Source organism: Callorhinus ursinus, unplaced genomic scaffold (assembly GCF_003265705.2).
Source record: "Callorhinus ursinus isolate GAN/ISIS: 27379988/994484 unplaced genomic scaffold, GSC_fseal_2.0 scaffold74, whole genome shotgun sequence".
NCBI lineage: Eukaryota > Metazoa > Chordata > Mammalia > Carnivora > Otariidae > Callorhinus > Callorhinus ursinus.
The window spans coordinates 3,435,945-3,449,243 of NW_027397136.1; the positions used below are offsets into that span (position 1 = coordinate 3,435,945).

At 40.8% G+C, this 13,299-nt stretch overlaps 1 protein-coding gene across 3 annotated transcripts in view; it reads right to left on the reverse strand.

Moving 5' to 3' along the window:
• CCDC77 (coiled-coil domain containing 77) overlaps positions 1-13,299 on the reverse strand; it is a 28,425-nt gene that overhangs the window by 14,289 nt on the left and 837 nt on the right. Inside the window, exons 1-5 of one of the 3 annotated variants that reach the window (XM_073886929.1) lie at positions 11,818-11,836; positions 10,484-10,538; positions 7,500-7,553; positions 5,782-6,025; positions 3,013-3,155 (exon numbers count right to left, since the gene is read on the reverse strand). In XM_073886929.1, the coding sequence (XP_073743030.1) occupies positions 3,013-3,155; positions 5,782-6,025; positions 7,500-7,537 (425 nt within the window). In that variant the 5' untranslated portion in view covers positions 7,538-7,553; positions 10,484-10,538; positions 11,818-11,836. Of the gene's footprint in view, positions 1-3,012; positions 3,156-5,781; positions 6,026-7,499; positions 7,554-10,483; positions 10,539-11,817; positions 11,837-13,299 lie in introns of those variants that run through there. The other 2 variants (XM_025851974.2, XM_025851973.2) reach the window with 2 other exon arrangements.

Genomic DNA, 13,299 nt, shown 5'->3' on the forward strand with positions numbered 1-13,299 from the left:
GACAAGAAATGGCAGATATGTTAGAACCCTTGGTAAGATACATGTGCTTCAGAGAGTTGGAGGTAAACCTTACAAAGCACATCAGTGAAGTTTTAGGGGTCTGATCTAGGCATGACAGGACATTCCCTTCAAAGTAAAGGACAAATTATTGTGCCTTACCCTTAACCAGGAAGAAAAAAAGACTCTTCAGGTCTCTTCAGAGAACATATTCCATACTCTGAAATACTGCTCTGACCCAAATATCAAGTGACATGAAAGGTGAGCTTTCAGTGTGACCCAGAGTTGAAAGGAAGTTCTGTATTAGGTCAAGGCTAAAACTATTAAGGAGATTGAGTTGGTAATCAAAAACCTCCTGACAAAGAAAAACTCTGGACCTGATGTCTTCACAAGTAAACTCAAACCAAGTATTTAAAGGACAAACACCAATAATTCTCAAACTTTTAAAAAATTGAAGATGAGGGGCACCTGGGTGGCTCAGTTGGTTAAGTGACTGCCTTCGGCTCAGGTCATGATCCTGGAGTCCCGGGATTGAGTCCTGCATCGGGCTCCCTGCTCAGCAGGGAGTCTGCTTCTCCCTCTGACCCTCTTCCCTCTCGTGCTCTCTATCTCTCATTCTCTCTCTCAAATAAATAAATAAAATCTTTAAAAAAAAATAAAAAATTGAAGATAAGGCAACACTTACTAACTCATCCTATGAGGCCAGCATTGCCCTGATACCAAAGCCAGACACACATTACAAGGAAACTACTCCAGACCAATATCCCTCATGAACACTGATGTAAAATCCTCAACAAAATACAAGCAAACCAAATTCAGGAGCATATTAAAGGATTACACACCATGATTAAGTGGAATTTATTTCTGGAATCCAAGCATAGTTCAGCATATGAAAATTGATCAATGTAATACACATTAACAGAATAAAGGAAAAAACCACAATCATCAATTGATAAAGAAAACTCATATAACAACATTCAAAACCCTTTTATGATAAAAACACTCAAAACAAACTGGGTGAAGAAGAAAACAATCTCTACCTATTAAGAGCCATGTATGGAAAACCCATAGCTAACATCATACTCAATGGTGAAAGACCAAAAGTTTTCCTCTATGATCAAGAACAAGACAAGGATGCTCACTTTCACAACTCTCATTTAACCCAGTATTGGGCGTGGAGCCTACTTAAGATTCTCTCTCTCCCTCTCCCTCTGCCCCTTCCCCACACCCACTCATGAGCACTCTCTCTTAAAAACAAACAAAACAACTATAGTGATATTGGATTTGGCAATGATTTTTTGAATATGACACCAAAAGCAGATGCAACAAAGGGAAAAGTATACCAACTGGACCTTACGAAAATAAAAAAAAGTTTTTTTGCATCAAAAGGATTATCAACAGAGTAAAATGGCAACACTCAGAATGGGAGAAAATATTTACAAATCACTTATCTATTGGATTAAAGTGGATTAAATCCAGAATATATAAAGAACTCTTAAAAACTAAACAACAGTAAAAATCCAAGAACCCAATTCAAAAATGGGCAAAGGGCTTGAACAGACATTTCTCTAGAAAAGACACACAACTGGCCAATAAGCATGTGAGAAAAGGCTCAATATCACTCATTGTTAGGGCAGTGCAAATCAAAACAATGAGATACTATTTCACACCCATTAGGATAGCTATTATTAAAAAACCCAGAAAACAAATGTTGGTATGAATAAGAAACTGAAACTCTTGTGTACTTCTGATGGGAATGTAAAATGGTGCAGTCATTATCAAAAACAGCATGGTAGTTCCTCAAAAATATAGAATTAGCATTTGATTCAGCATTCCACTTCTGGGTATATACATAAAAGAACTGAAAGCAGGGACTTGAATAGGTATTTGTACACCAATGTTCATACCAATATTATTCACAATAGCTAGAAGGTGGAAACAATTCAAATGTCCATCAGTGGATGAATGGATAAACAAAATGTGGTAAGTACATACAGTGGGATATTATTTGGCCTTAAAAAGGAATGAAATTTTGATACATGCTACAACATGGATGAACCTTGAAAACATTATACTAAGTGAAATAAGCCAGACACAAAGGGACAAATACTGTATGATTCTACTTCTTTGAGGTCAAATACATATACAGAAAGTAGAACCATGGTTACTAAGGGCGGGGGGGGGGGGGTTTGATGAGGAGTTATTGTTTAATGGGTACAGAGTTTCTATAAGGGACAGTGGAAAAGTTCTAGAGCTGGATAGTGGTATGGCTGCATGATAACATAAATATACTTAATACCATTGCACCATACACTTGAAAATGACTAAAATGGTAAATTTTATGTTAAGTATATTTTACCACAATTAAAAAAATTTAGTAGTGGATGCTGTGGAACACTGCTCAGATGCCACCTTCAGGACCAAGCACCCATCACCCAAGAGCTGAGTCCTTCTCCAGGAACTGCCCTAGGCTGAAGGAGGCTGCCTCTCTCAGGTTTACATCCCCTCCCTGGTGACAGCCGACACCCAGTGAGTATAAAAGGTCAACCCGTTTGCCTCTGAATGGCTGTCTTGGCCTCAGAGCTCCCTGTGCGGTTGGCTGAAGCCTCTGCTACCACAGAATCACAGTTCAAATTCTCCCTCTGCCCAAATCTGCTCATAGATGTTATTCCTCAGAGTCCCCCTACTAACTATCCTCACATCCATCTCAGAGTCTGCTTCCTGGGGAACACAACCTAAGAGGACCATAGAGAAATGTATCTTGTTTAGTGTAATTTATTTTTTTTTCAAAGATTTTATTTATTTATTTTACAGAGAGAGACACAGCAAGAGAGGGAACACAAGCAGGGGGAGTGGGAGAGGGAGAAGCAGGCTTCCCGTGGGACTCGATCCCAGAACCCTGGGATCATGACCTGAGCCGAAGGCAGACGCTTAATGACCGAGCCACCCAGGTGCCCCTTGTCTAGTGTAATTTAGGAAATAGAACCCCAATATTTCCCTTCTCCCACTTGGTACCTGATTCTCAGTCGGTCGTTTTCTGAGTAGAGGCGTAAAACATGCTCCCGTTCCTGGAAGAGGCAGACCTGTATATCACTTAGAGCTTTCTGCAATTCAGCAACCTCTTCCTCCCTCTGCTGCAAATCCCATTCTAGTTTATGCTGGGGGGAGGAAAAAATGGTAGTTGAAAAGATATTGCACTTTACAGGAGTATCTCTGATTGGATATGGTGGATCAGTTCATGCAGAAATATTACAAAGTGAATGGCTTCACCAACACGGAATTCAAATGACAACAACAGGTTGTGTATAGACTTGAGTTTAAAAGCTGAAGGATGAAACAAAAAAGCTACAGGGTGAGTGTGATGTTTGCCTATAACATCAAAGCTCTCCTATCTTTCTTTTACAGATTATAGAACCCTATAATGCCATATGATTTACCTGTTCTAGTCACGCTTCTTTTTTTAATGCTTTCTATGTAATAAGGATTATATAATTTTGGAAAAACAAAGATAAAAAAGTATGATTCTTGCCTACAGAGTTGGAAGGATTTTGTGGGGGGAGAGACATGCAAACAATTAAAATAAAATAGTTATTTCATGAAAGAGCATGCATAGTAAAATGGTAGAAGGGAAAGTACAGCAGGAGTAAAACCTCTGCAGGTATTGGGAAGTCAGAGAACACAACCAAAGTTGGAATTTGAAAGATGAAAACTACTAGAGACAAGCAGAGGGCGGGTACTCTTGGGAAAGAGAAAGAAAGAACCATCAGAGCCTTAAGTGTCTGGGCAACCCCAAGTATTTCAGTGTCGCTGGAGTGGACAGTCAGAGGCAGAGTGGGGAAGTATGAGGCCACAGGCTAGATACTGGTAAGGAGGACACTGTAATAGTTCAGTGGAGACATAATGAAAGTTGGAACTAGTGTTGAGGAAACAGTGACTAAGTTGTTGGAATGCATGAAGTGATATTTAGGAAGCAGAACGAAGAGGACTTACCAAGTGACGGAAGTAGGGGCTGGGGAGAATTGTAGGCAACGATACCATTTACTGGACGTGGAATAAAGAAAAAGTGAAGAGATAAGGAATGGAGGGAGGGGAAATGTTCGTGGTACAGATTATGTGTGGGTAGGTAGGAAAGAGGAGAGTAGTTCAGACACGGACAGGTTAATGTGGAACTCAGGAGAAAAGTGCGGTAGTTATTTGGTGTCATCATCTCAGATGTAGCAGTAGAAGACATGAATACGATGAGACCATATATGGTGGAATCTAGAACTTTGATATTTAAGACTAAGGAAGGGGGGCTGTTGATGGAGACTGAGAAGAACTCGTCAGAAAGGTAAGACAGAAACTGGGAAAGGGAAATGACACAGAAATCAAGAAAGGCCCAGTCTGCAGAAAGGAGAGATCAATAGTGACAAATACTGCAAAGGCCACGAAGAGATCATTTTGACTAGCAGGTCCAGAGACCATAGGAGGTGCACTTTTAGTGGAGCAATGGGGACAGAGACCAAACTGTAGTCAAGAGGTCACTGAGTAGGTGACAAACTCAAACTATTCTACAGGTGTGGCTGAGAAAAGAGCCATCTACATAAGAGAGTAGTTAGAGGGAAGCACAAGTACAGAAGAAAGACTTGAGTAGGTTTATATACTGAGGACAAAAAGCCAACATCAGGCAAGAAGTTAAAAAGAGAACACACAGAAAAGAGAGATGATGAAGGAGGGTTTCTGCGGAGGAGAAAGGAATGGGGGCTAGGGGGACTGTTGGATCAGTGCAGCTTGAACAGGCAGAGATAGCTTGTCCCTGAAGCAGTAAAAAGAAAGATGGATATAGACGTAGATGACCTGTGTGGATGGGCAGGAAGGGAGCGCATGTGTGATAGCCGGTGTCTCCTCCGCGAACTAGGAAACAAGCTGGCCTGAGAGAAGAGCGCTAAGAAGGCTTGCAGGCTGGTGGAGGGGGAAGGTATGGCACAGATATGCACAGGCAAGAAAACTGCTGTATAGTGACTAAGGATAATGATGGACACATTTACCATGAATTTATTCTGTAATGATATGTAACCGTGTTAGGACAATGGTTCTCAACTGGGGGCGATTTTGCCTATGCCCCCAGGAGAAATTGCGCAACGTCCACAGGCATTTTTGATGGTCATGACTGGGAGTCGGCGGGATGGGGGAAGAGGTGTGCTATTGGTATCTAGTGAGTGGAGGCCAAGGATGCTACTAAACATCCTACAATGCACACAACAGTCTTCACGACAAACAAGTACTAAGCCCCAAATGTCAATAATGCCTAGGTTGAGAAATCCTGCTCCAAGAGAAGAGGTGGTGGTGAACTGGATGAAATTATAGCGTTTGTGCTATGCAAGCAGGGTCAGAAGAATAAGCAAGGGGTCCCATGCAGACAGTACAGTTACTGAAGTGAAGCACAGCGGAGTTTGGGTTAGAAAGGAAGGATGTGAGGTCAGAAGCTGGCAGGCAACACTGAGAAAACTGAACTATCAAGGAGTTACAGAGCTAACAATGAAGTTAAATGAAGTCAGGTGTAAGGGGGTGAAAGAACTAGAAGTATAAAAGAGACCTCTAAGGTTTTAGAGGTCTAGCAGTTGGCAGAGATTATAATCTAGTGAGGGACCCAAAGGGCGGATAGGTAGCTATGCTGTGGTAGAAAGGAATAAAAAAAGAATTTTTAAAATAAAATATCTGCTTATAATATGAGCTGGCACTTCTCTCAGGAATGAATAGACTCAACCGGAGTCCTAAAAGGGTATAACACATCATCCCTTTCACCTGTGCATCACAAGCTGCTTTGTAGAGTTCCAGTTTCTTCAACAGGTCTTCATTTTCTTCCTCACACTCAGCCATCTTCTTTTGGTAATATTCCAGAAGCTCCTGAGAAGGGCAGAGGACAGCCAGACGATCTTCCGTGGAAGGCAAGGGAGTTGACTCCATCGAATCCAAGAAAGACATTCCCTTCCACTTGGTGGGACCACTGAAGTCACAGGGAACATCATGTTTGGAGACAGTTGTTGGCCTGTAAGAAATCAGAAAGGACATATTCATTAAACTGTTTGAACATTTACGAGACATTATAATTTTTTTTTTTTAAGATTTTATTTATTTGACAGAGAGAGACATAGCGAGAGAGGGAACACAAGCAGGGGGAGTGGGAGAGGGAGAAGCAGGCTGCCCCGTGAGCAGGTAGCCCAATGCAGGGCTCAATCCCAGGACCCTGGGATCATGACCTGAGCCAAAGGCAGATGCTTAACAACTGAGCCACCCAGGAGCCCCGAGACATTATAATTTCTTAAATAAAAAAGTTTATGTTCTTGAAGTGCTATAATTAAGGTGCTCATAAACCTTCAAATTTTGATGTTCTGGGTTAGTGACGAATTTTATGAACTGGTTTCCAAGTATTAAAGGCTTAAAGCTAGATTCAAAATATATGTTAAAAAAGTAAAAAGATCATTAAAAAATGAAATATTACCCAAGTAAGACCAGGTAATAACAGAAAATTTAATACTATTAAGATACATAGCGAAAGAACACTATACACTGCTGATGGAGTCTAACTTGACACTACAGAGAGTAATTTGGCAGAATCTAGTAAAACCGCTATTCCTCTTGTCCTAGAGAAACTCATGCATATGTGTACAAGGTGACACATACGAAAATGTTCATAGCAACATTATTGTAATAACAAAAATGGTAAACCTTCCAGACATCCACTCAGTAGGGTAATGGATAAATTGTGGTATATTTATATAAACGGAACATTGCTCAAAGTCATTAGAAACTATGCATTAGAGATATCCAAATATGAATGAATCATCCAAGCAACATTAAATGGGAAAATGTGCATAGATGCATATGTAGAAGATATAGACAGTGTGGAGAAACTTTATACTGGATGCCCAGAGTTGTAGTTAACAAAGGAGATGGTCAGCACCTTTAATAAGTAGGCATGTATAGAAGAGATGTTAACATTTACTTTCAGCTAGCATGAAGGAAAAACCCCTAGCATTTTCTCAATCACTAAAAGCTCGTGACAGAAATGTTCTTTTACTCAATGTTTCATGTCTTCAAAGGGAGTTGCATTATAACTACTCTGGGAAATAGATCAGTAGATGAACGAAGAGGTACTGCTGAGATTTTGCAGTTGAGAGTCGTGGCAATGAGGATGACGATGTCTCTCATGCGGGAAGTTGATGGCAGAACCAGAATTAAAAGTCCCCTGTTTGCATGCTGGTTGATTGTTTCCTCTGTAATCCAGGATCCACGGGCACTATACCAGACCCATTCAAACTGCCTGGATTCGGGTATTCACACTTAATATGTCCTAGTTTTAAATCCAAATTGCACATAATAAGAACAGAGAAATAAGGCCTAATATAGTTCAAATCCAGAGTTTGGAAACACACTTCTAAACCCTTTCTAGTTCCTAAGCTAACTTGCACTTACGGCTACAGATGATTCTTTAACAACCTGAAAATAAGCAAATGTCTTACTTTCTGCAGACGGGGGTACGCACTGGGGTAAAGTTCATGGTGTCCTTTTCACACCTGTCAAATACACGAAAATTCAGAATGAAGGGTCAGGAAGAGACAAAAAAAAAAACAAAACAAAACAGTACAGGATACACAGACATGTTCCCTTTCCACCATCACCAGATGTACCTACTGGTGAGAATGTGATGCTCTAAAATGTAGGATTCTTTATAGTAGTCCCAAATCCTGAAAATCAATGACTTTTGAATTTTCATAAGGCGTTCGTCATTACTATTTTTAAATAAAATCAGAATGGCATCTAATGTTTGGATAGATAAGCACACACAAAAGAAAAGCCTCCTTAACAACAATGCAAAACGACTTTACAATCCTTTTGCTGAAAGAGGAGGGAGAGGCAGAAAAGTTTCTAAGAAGTAAGGGACGGTAAATGGAAATTAAGGTAGAGGGCCAATTACACTACATTTAAAATAAATACAAAGCCACTGACCTGTGGTGAGCTTTATCTATTGTTTCATCTTAAAGAAAGAAAAAATTATAAGCTTTCTAAGGTCCAATTACAATCTCCATTCCAATAGCTAACATGGAGCTTGGGTTCCTCTATTTGAATAATCTCATCACAGAGATTTTTACGAAGATAACCTCATAAAGCAGGGAGGGAAGAGGAGAAGAAAGGGAGAGGAGGGAGGAGCGGAGGAGGAGGGAAGGGAGAGTTTATTTTATTAGCTTTAGGGAAAGCTGGCTTATCAAGCATGCTTTGTCAACCCATTCTGATTTTGAGCACAATGATGTAATATTCTATTCCGGTACTCTTTTAATTGGTATGTATCTGCTTATAATCTTCAGTCCTTTGGAGAAGAATTTTGTGAACAAGAGTGAAAAGAGATAATCACTTTTGTTAATTCTATATACCATTTTCCCACTCGGAACCCCAGAATGCCCCTGCTCCTCCTCCCTGAAACCTTTTCTTCATTTGACTTCTAGGACACCAGAGGTTCCCGGTTTTCTTTCTTCCTCACTGGCCATTAATTTTCAGTCTCTGCTAGTTCTTCTTCCTCTTTATCTATACTTATTGCCTCGATGACTGCATGAAGTGTCAGTTTTAGGGGCGACTGACATTCTTATATACACACTGATAGTTTTCAAATTCCTACCTCCAGTGCTGACTCTGCCCTCCACTCCACTCATACCTATATCACTGCCCTATTCCCTATCTCCACTTGGATGTCTTACAGGTCTCTCAAGCTTCACAAGTCCAAAACCAAGTTCCTGATAAACACCTACCACCACTAGTGCTTCGGCAGGGGTGGGGGTGGGGCGGAAATAAAACAAAATAAAACAAAAACACCTACCACCAAAACCTGCTCTTCTCTCAAAATTCTACATTCCAGGGGCGCCTGGGTGGCTCAGTCGGTTAAGTGGCTGCCTTCAGCTCAGGCCATGATCACAGGGTCCTGGGATCGAGCCCCGTGTTGGGCTCCCTGCTCAGCAGGGACCCTGCTTCTCCCTCTGCCTCTGCCTGCCTCTCTGCCTACTTGTTCTCTCTATCTCTCTGTCAAATAAATAAATAGAATCTTTAGGGGCGCCTGGGTGGCTCAGTCGGTTGAGCGGCTGCCTTTGGCTCAGGTCACGATCCCAGCCAGGGTGCTGTGATGGAGCCCCACGTCTGGCTCCCTGCTCGGCGGAGAGCCTACTTCTCCCTCTCCCTCTGCCTGCCACTCTGCCTGCTTGTGCTGTCTCTCTATCTGTCGAATAAATAAATAAAATCTTTAAAAAATAAATAAATAAATAAATAGAATCTTAAAAAAAAAAAAAGAGTTCTACATTCCAGTAATTACTACCTCGATCGTGCCAGTTGCTTATGACCAAAAAACTTGGTCGGAGCAATTTTACTCCTCTTAGAGTAGTCTTACATGCTATACTCAATCCATGAGCAAATCCTATTAGCTCTACCATCAAAATATCCAGAATCTGACAATTGCTCAGGCCAATACTGCCCTGGTCCAACCCACTAGTCTCTTGCCTGGATGACTACAAGAGCCTCTTTAACTGGTCTCTTTGCTTCCACTCTCAAATCTAGCCCCTGCAGTCTACTCTCAACACAGCAGTTAGAGTGATTATTTAAAATGTAAGTCAAGGGACGCCTGGGTGGCTCAGTCGTTAAGCGTCTGCCTTCGGCTCAGGTCATGATCCCGGGGTCCTGGGATCGAGTCCTGCACCGGGCTCCCTGCGTGGTGGGGAGTCTGCTTCTCCTTCTCCCTCTGCTGCTCCCCCTGCTTGTGTTCTCTCTCTCTGATAAATAAAATCTTAAAAAAAAAAGACCCACCATGAGATACCAGTACACACTCTCTAGTGTAACTAATATTAAAAAGAAATAAAAAGATAATATCAAGTACCGACAAGGATGTAGAACAAATAGAACACACACTACTAGTGCAAGTGTAAAATGTTACACCTATTGTGATGGTTAATTAAACAAAAATAAAATGTAAGTCAAAACACAACACTCCCCTGCTCAAAAGCCTCCTAAGACTTAGTTTTAGTCAGAGAGCCAAGGTCTTTAAAATGGCTTCCAAGGTCCTACGTGATCCGCCTACCCCAGGACTTCTGTGACCCCACCTCCAACTCTTCCCCTGCTCACTCCACCAACAACATTGGTCTCTGCTATTCTTCAAACATGCCAAACTTTTACTTCAGACTTCAAACTTCTACTTCATTTATGATGTTCTTTTCCCATTTATCTATATATGGCTTGCTCCCTCTCCTTGAGGGTTCTAATGTCACCTTCTTGGTGAAGTCTTCCCTGATCATCTGGCATTCCCTTACCCACCTTCTCTGCTTTACTTTATCACTGCCTGACATAGCTAGAAAATCAGTTTCTGCTTCTGTCTTCCATTAGCTTTCTTCTGCCAACCAACCCTTCGAGTACACCATCTCTTTTTCTTACTCTCTCCTTTAAAATGACTACTCTCCTCCTTTAAACTCACCTCCTTCCACAAAACTTCTTCAAATTGGGTGAATTTGTCTCTTGTAAAAAACCACCTAGAAAATAAAAATGGTAATTGGGTTGGTATGGTAGGATTATGAGTGACATTTTTAACAGCTTGAGATATAATTATATAATTCACATTCCACACAACTCAAAGTGTACAATTCAATGATTTTAGTATATTCAGATACGTGCAACCCTCACAATTACAGAACATTTTCATCACTTCAAGAAATCCTATATCCTTGGGTGCCTGGGTAGCTCAGTTGGTTAAGTGACTGCCTTTGGCTCAGGTCATGATCCTGGGATCCTGGGATCGAGTCCCGCATCGGGCTCCCCGCTCAGCAGGGAGTCTGTTTCTCCCTCTGACCCGCCCCCCTCTCATGCTCTCTCTCTCTCAAATAAATAAAAATCTTAAAAAAAAAATAAATCCTGTATCATTTAGCCATCACCCCTGTGTTCCACCTACCCCCAAGCCCTAAGCAACTACCAATCTACTTTCTATTTCTATAGATCTATTTTGGACTTCCATATGAATGAGATCATATAGTATGTGGTCTTTTGTGATTGGCTATGATGGATTTCTTTCACTTAGCATGATGTTTTCAAGGTTCATCCATGTTGTAGCATGTGTTAGTTCTCTATTCCTTTATATGGCCAAGTAATATTCCATTTTGTGAATACAGGTGACATCTTAAAGATGAAGGTCATTGTTCTAAAACTAAGAATAACTTGAACTTTTTTAAAAAATAATCTTTTGAGTTATTTTGTTTGTTTTTTAAGTAATCTCTGCCCAATGTGGGGCTCAAACTCAAGACCCCAAGATCAAGAGTTGCATACTCAGGACCCTAGGTGGATCAGTCGGTTGGGCAGCCAACTCTTGGTTTTGGCTCAGGTCATGATTTCAGAGTCCTGGGATTGAGCCCTTAGAGTCAGGCTCCATGCTCAGTGGCGAGTCTGCTCAAGGATTCTCTCTCTCTCCTTCTCCCTCTTCCACTGCTCATGCCTGCTCTCCCTCTCTAATAAATAAAAGATCTTAAAAAAAAAAAAAAAACGAGTTGCATGCTCTGTCAACTGAGCCAGTCAGGCGCCACAGCATAACTTGGAACTTTAAAAGAGCCTTCTAACAACCTGTAACCTCTGTTCTTCCTCATAATTAGTAACTGTCCTCACTCCTTCACTTTCCTGTGACTACTGCACATCAACAAAAATGGTGTCTACATTCACATCTCACTTAGTTTTATAATCTCTCAGAATCTGACTTCTACAACATCTGGAAGGCAGCTATGCTGCCTATGCCAACGCCTACTACAACATCTGAATTGAAGTTACTTTTCTTGGTCAGCAGACATCCAAATGAATAAATTCAGCTGCTTTTTTGGTTTCCCACCCTCCATCCAGCAAGTCACTCCTTGATTTGTATCCTTAATTTGACAGTGTTGATGATCACCTTTTTAAAAAATATTGTAGTTCAGAGCTTGGGCCCTGAAATCAAACAGACTTGGGTTTCAGTCAAAGCTCTATCCCTATTAGCTGGTGTGACAAGGCAAGTTATTTCATCTCTCTACAATCCAGTTACTTATTAAAAGATGGAGAGAATATATCATAGGTTGGTGTAAGGATTAAATGAAATAATGAATAAAAGGGCTGAGCACAGTGTCTGACACATAAGTGCTCAATAAATGGCGATTATTATTTTTAATAATAATTTTCCTCTTTGTTCAAAAGGTTCTGTCTTCAACTTTCTTTTCTACTTCCTCCATCCATTTCTGTGGGAACATCATTATTCCCACTGCTTTTATGATTACCTCTATTATCTAAAACACTACCTGGCACAGAGTATTGTGTGAATGAACTTATTGAATGAACAAATGCCATCTTTCAATATCCTAGCTTGAATTTCCAATTACATAATGGACATTTTCACCTATATGTCCCATTGGAGCTTGAAATGTCTAACTCAAAAAAAGTCTAACTTAAAGGGCGCCTGGGTGGCTCAGTTGGTTAAGCGACTGCCTTCGGCTTGGATCATGATCCTGGAGTCCTGGGATCAAGTCCCACACCGGGCTCCCTGCTCAGCAGGGAGTCTGCTTCTCCCTCTGACCCTCCCCCCTCTCATGCTCTCTCTCTCATTCTCTCTCTCAAATAAATAAAATCTTTAAAAAAAAAGTCTAACTTAAAAAAATCACTCAAGTCACATACTTTTTTAGCATTTCAAAGCTAATTCAGCATCTTCCAAGCAACCTGGACTTTAAAATCTAAATTCATCATTTCATTACTCCTTCTCTTGACTTTCATCCAACCATATGAAAATCCTGTACATTCTATCTGGGCAATGACCATGTTAATTCAAGATTTCCATATCTTCTTACCCACTCTACTACAAGGGCTTAACTGTTCTACCTACCCCTTGCCTCCTTTGGACCATATTCTTAAAAACCATAAAATTCATCAGTAGCTCCTCATAGCCTAATGAATTGAATCAAACTCAGACTAGACATCATGGCTAAGAATCAAACCTACCTCTCCTAATTTCCCTCTACTCCCCTAAACGTACCCCCGGTTGCAGATAACTTTCTTGCCTCCATGCCCTTGTTGGTGAGCTTCCCTCCAACTGGAACGTAACTCCCTCCACTGTCGTAATTTCACTTAGTGGAATCCAGTCAGTACCTGAAAACTCCATACTATCTCCTTCATCTCTTTCCAGAGTCTCTCCAACCAAACTGATCAAAATGCGCTAACTGCAAAAGAACCCCATTTGTAATTCTCTAAAAGTTAACATAATAGACTTCTTTACTATCATTTCTCTCATGA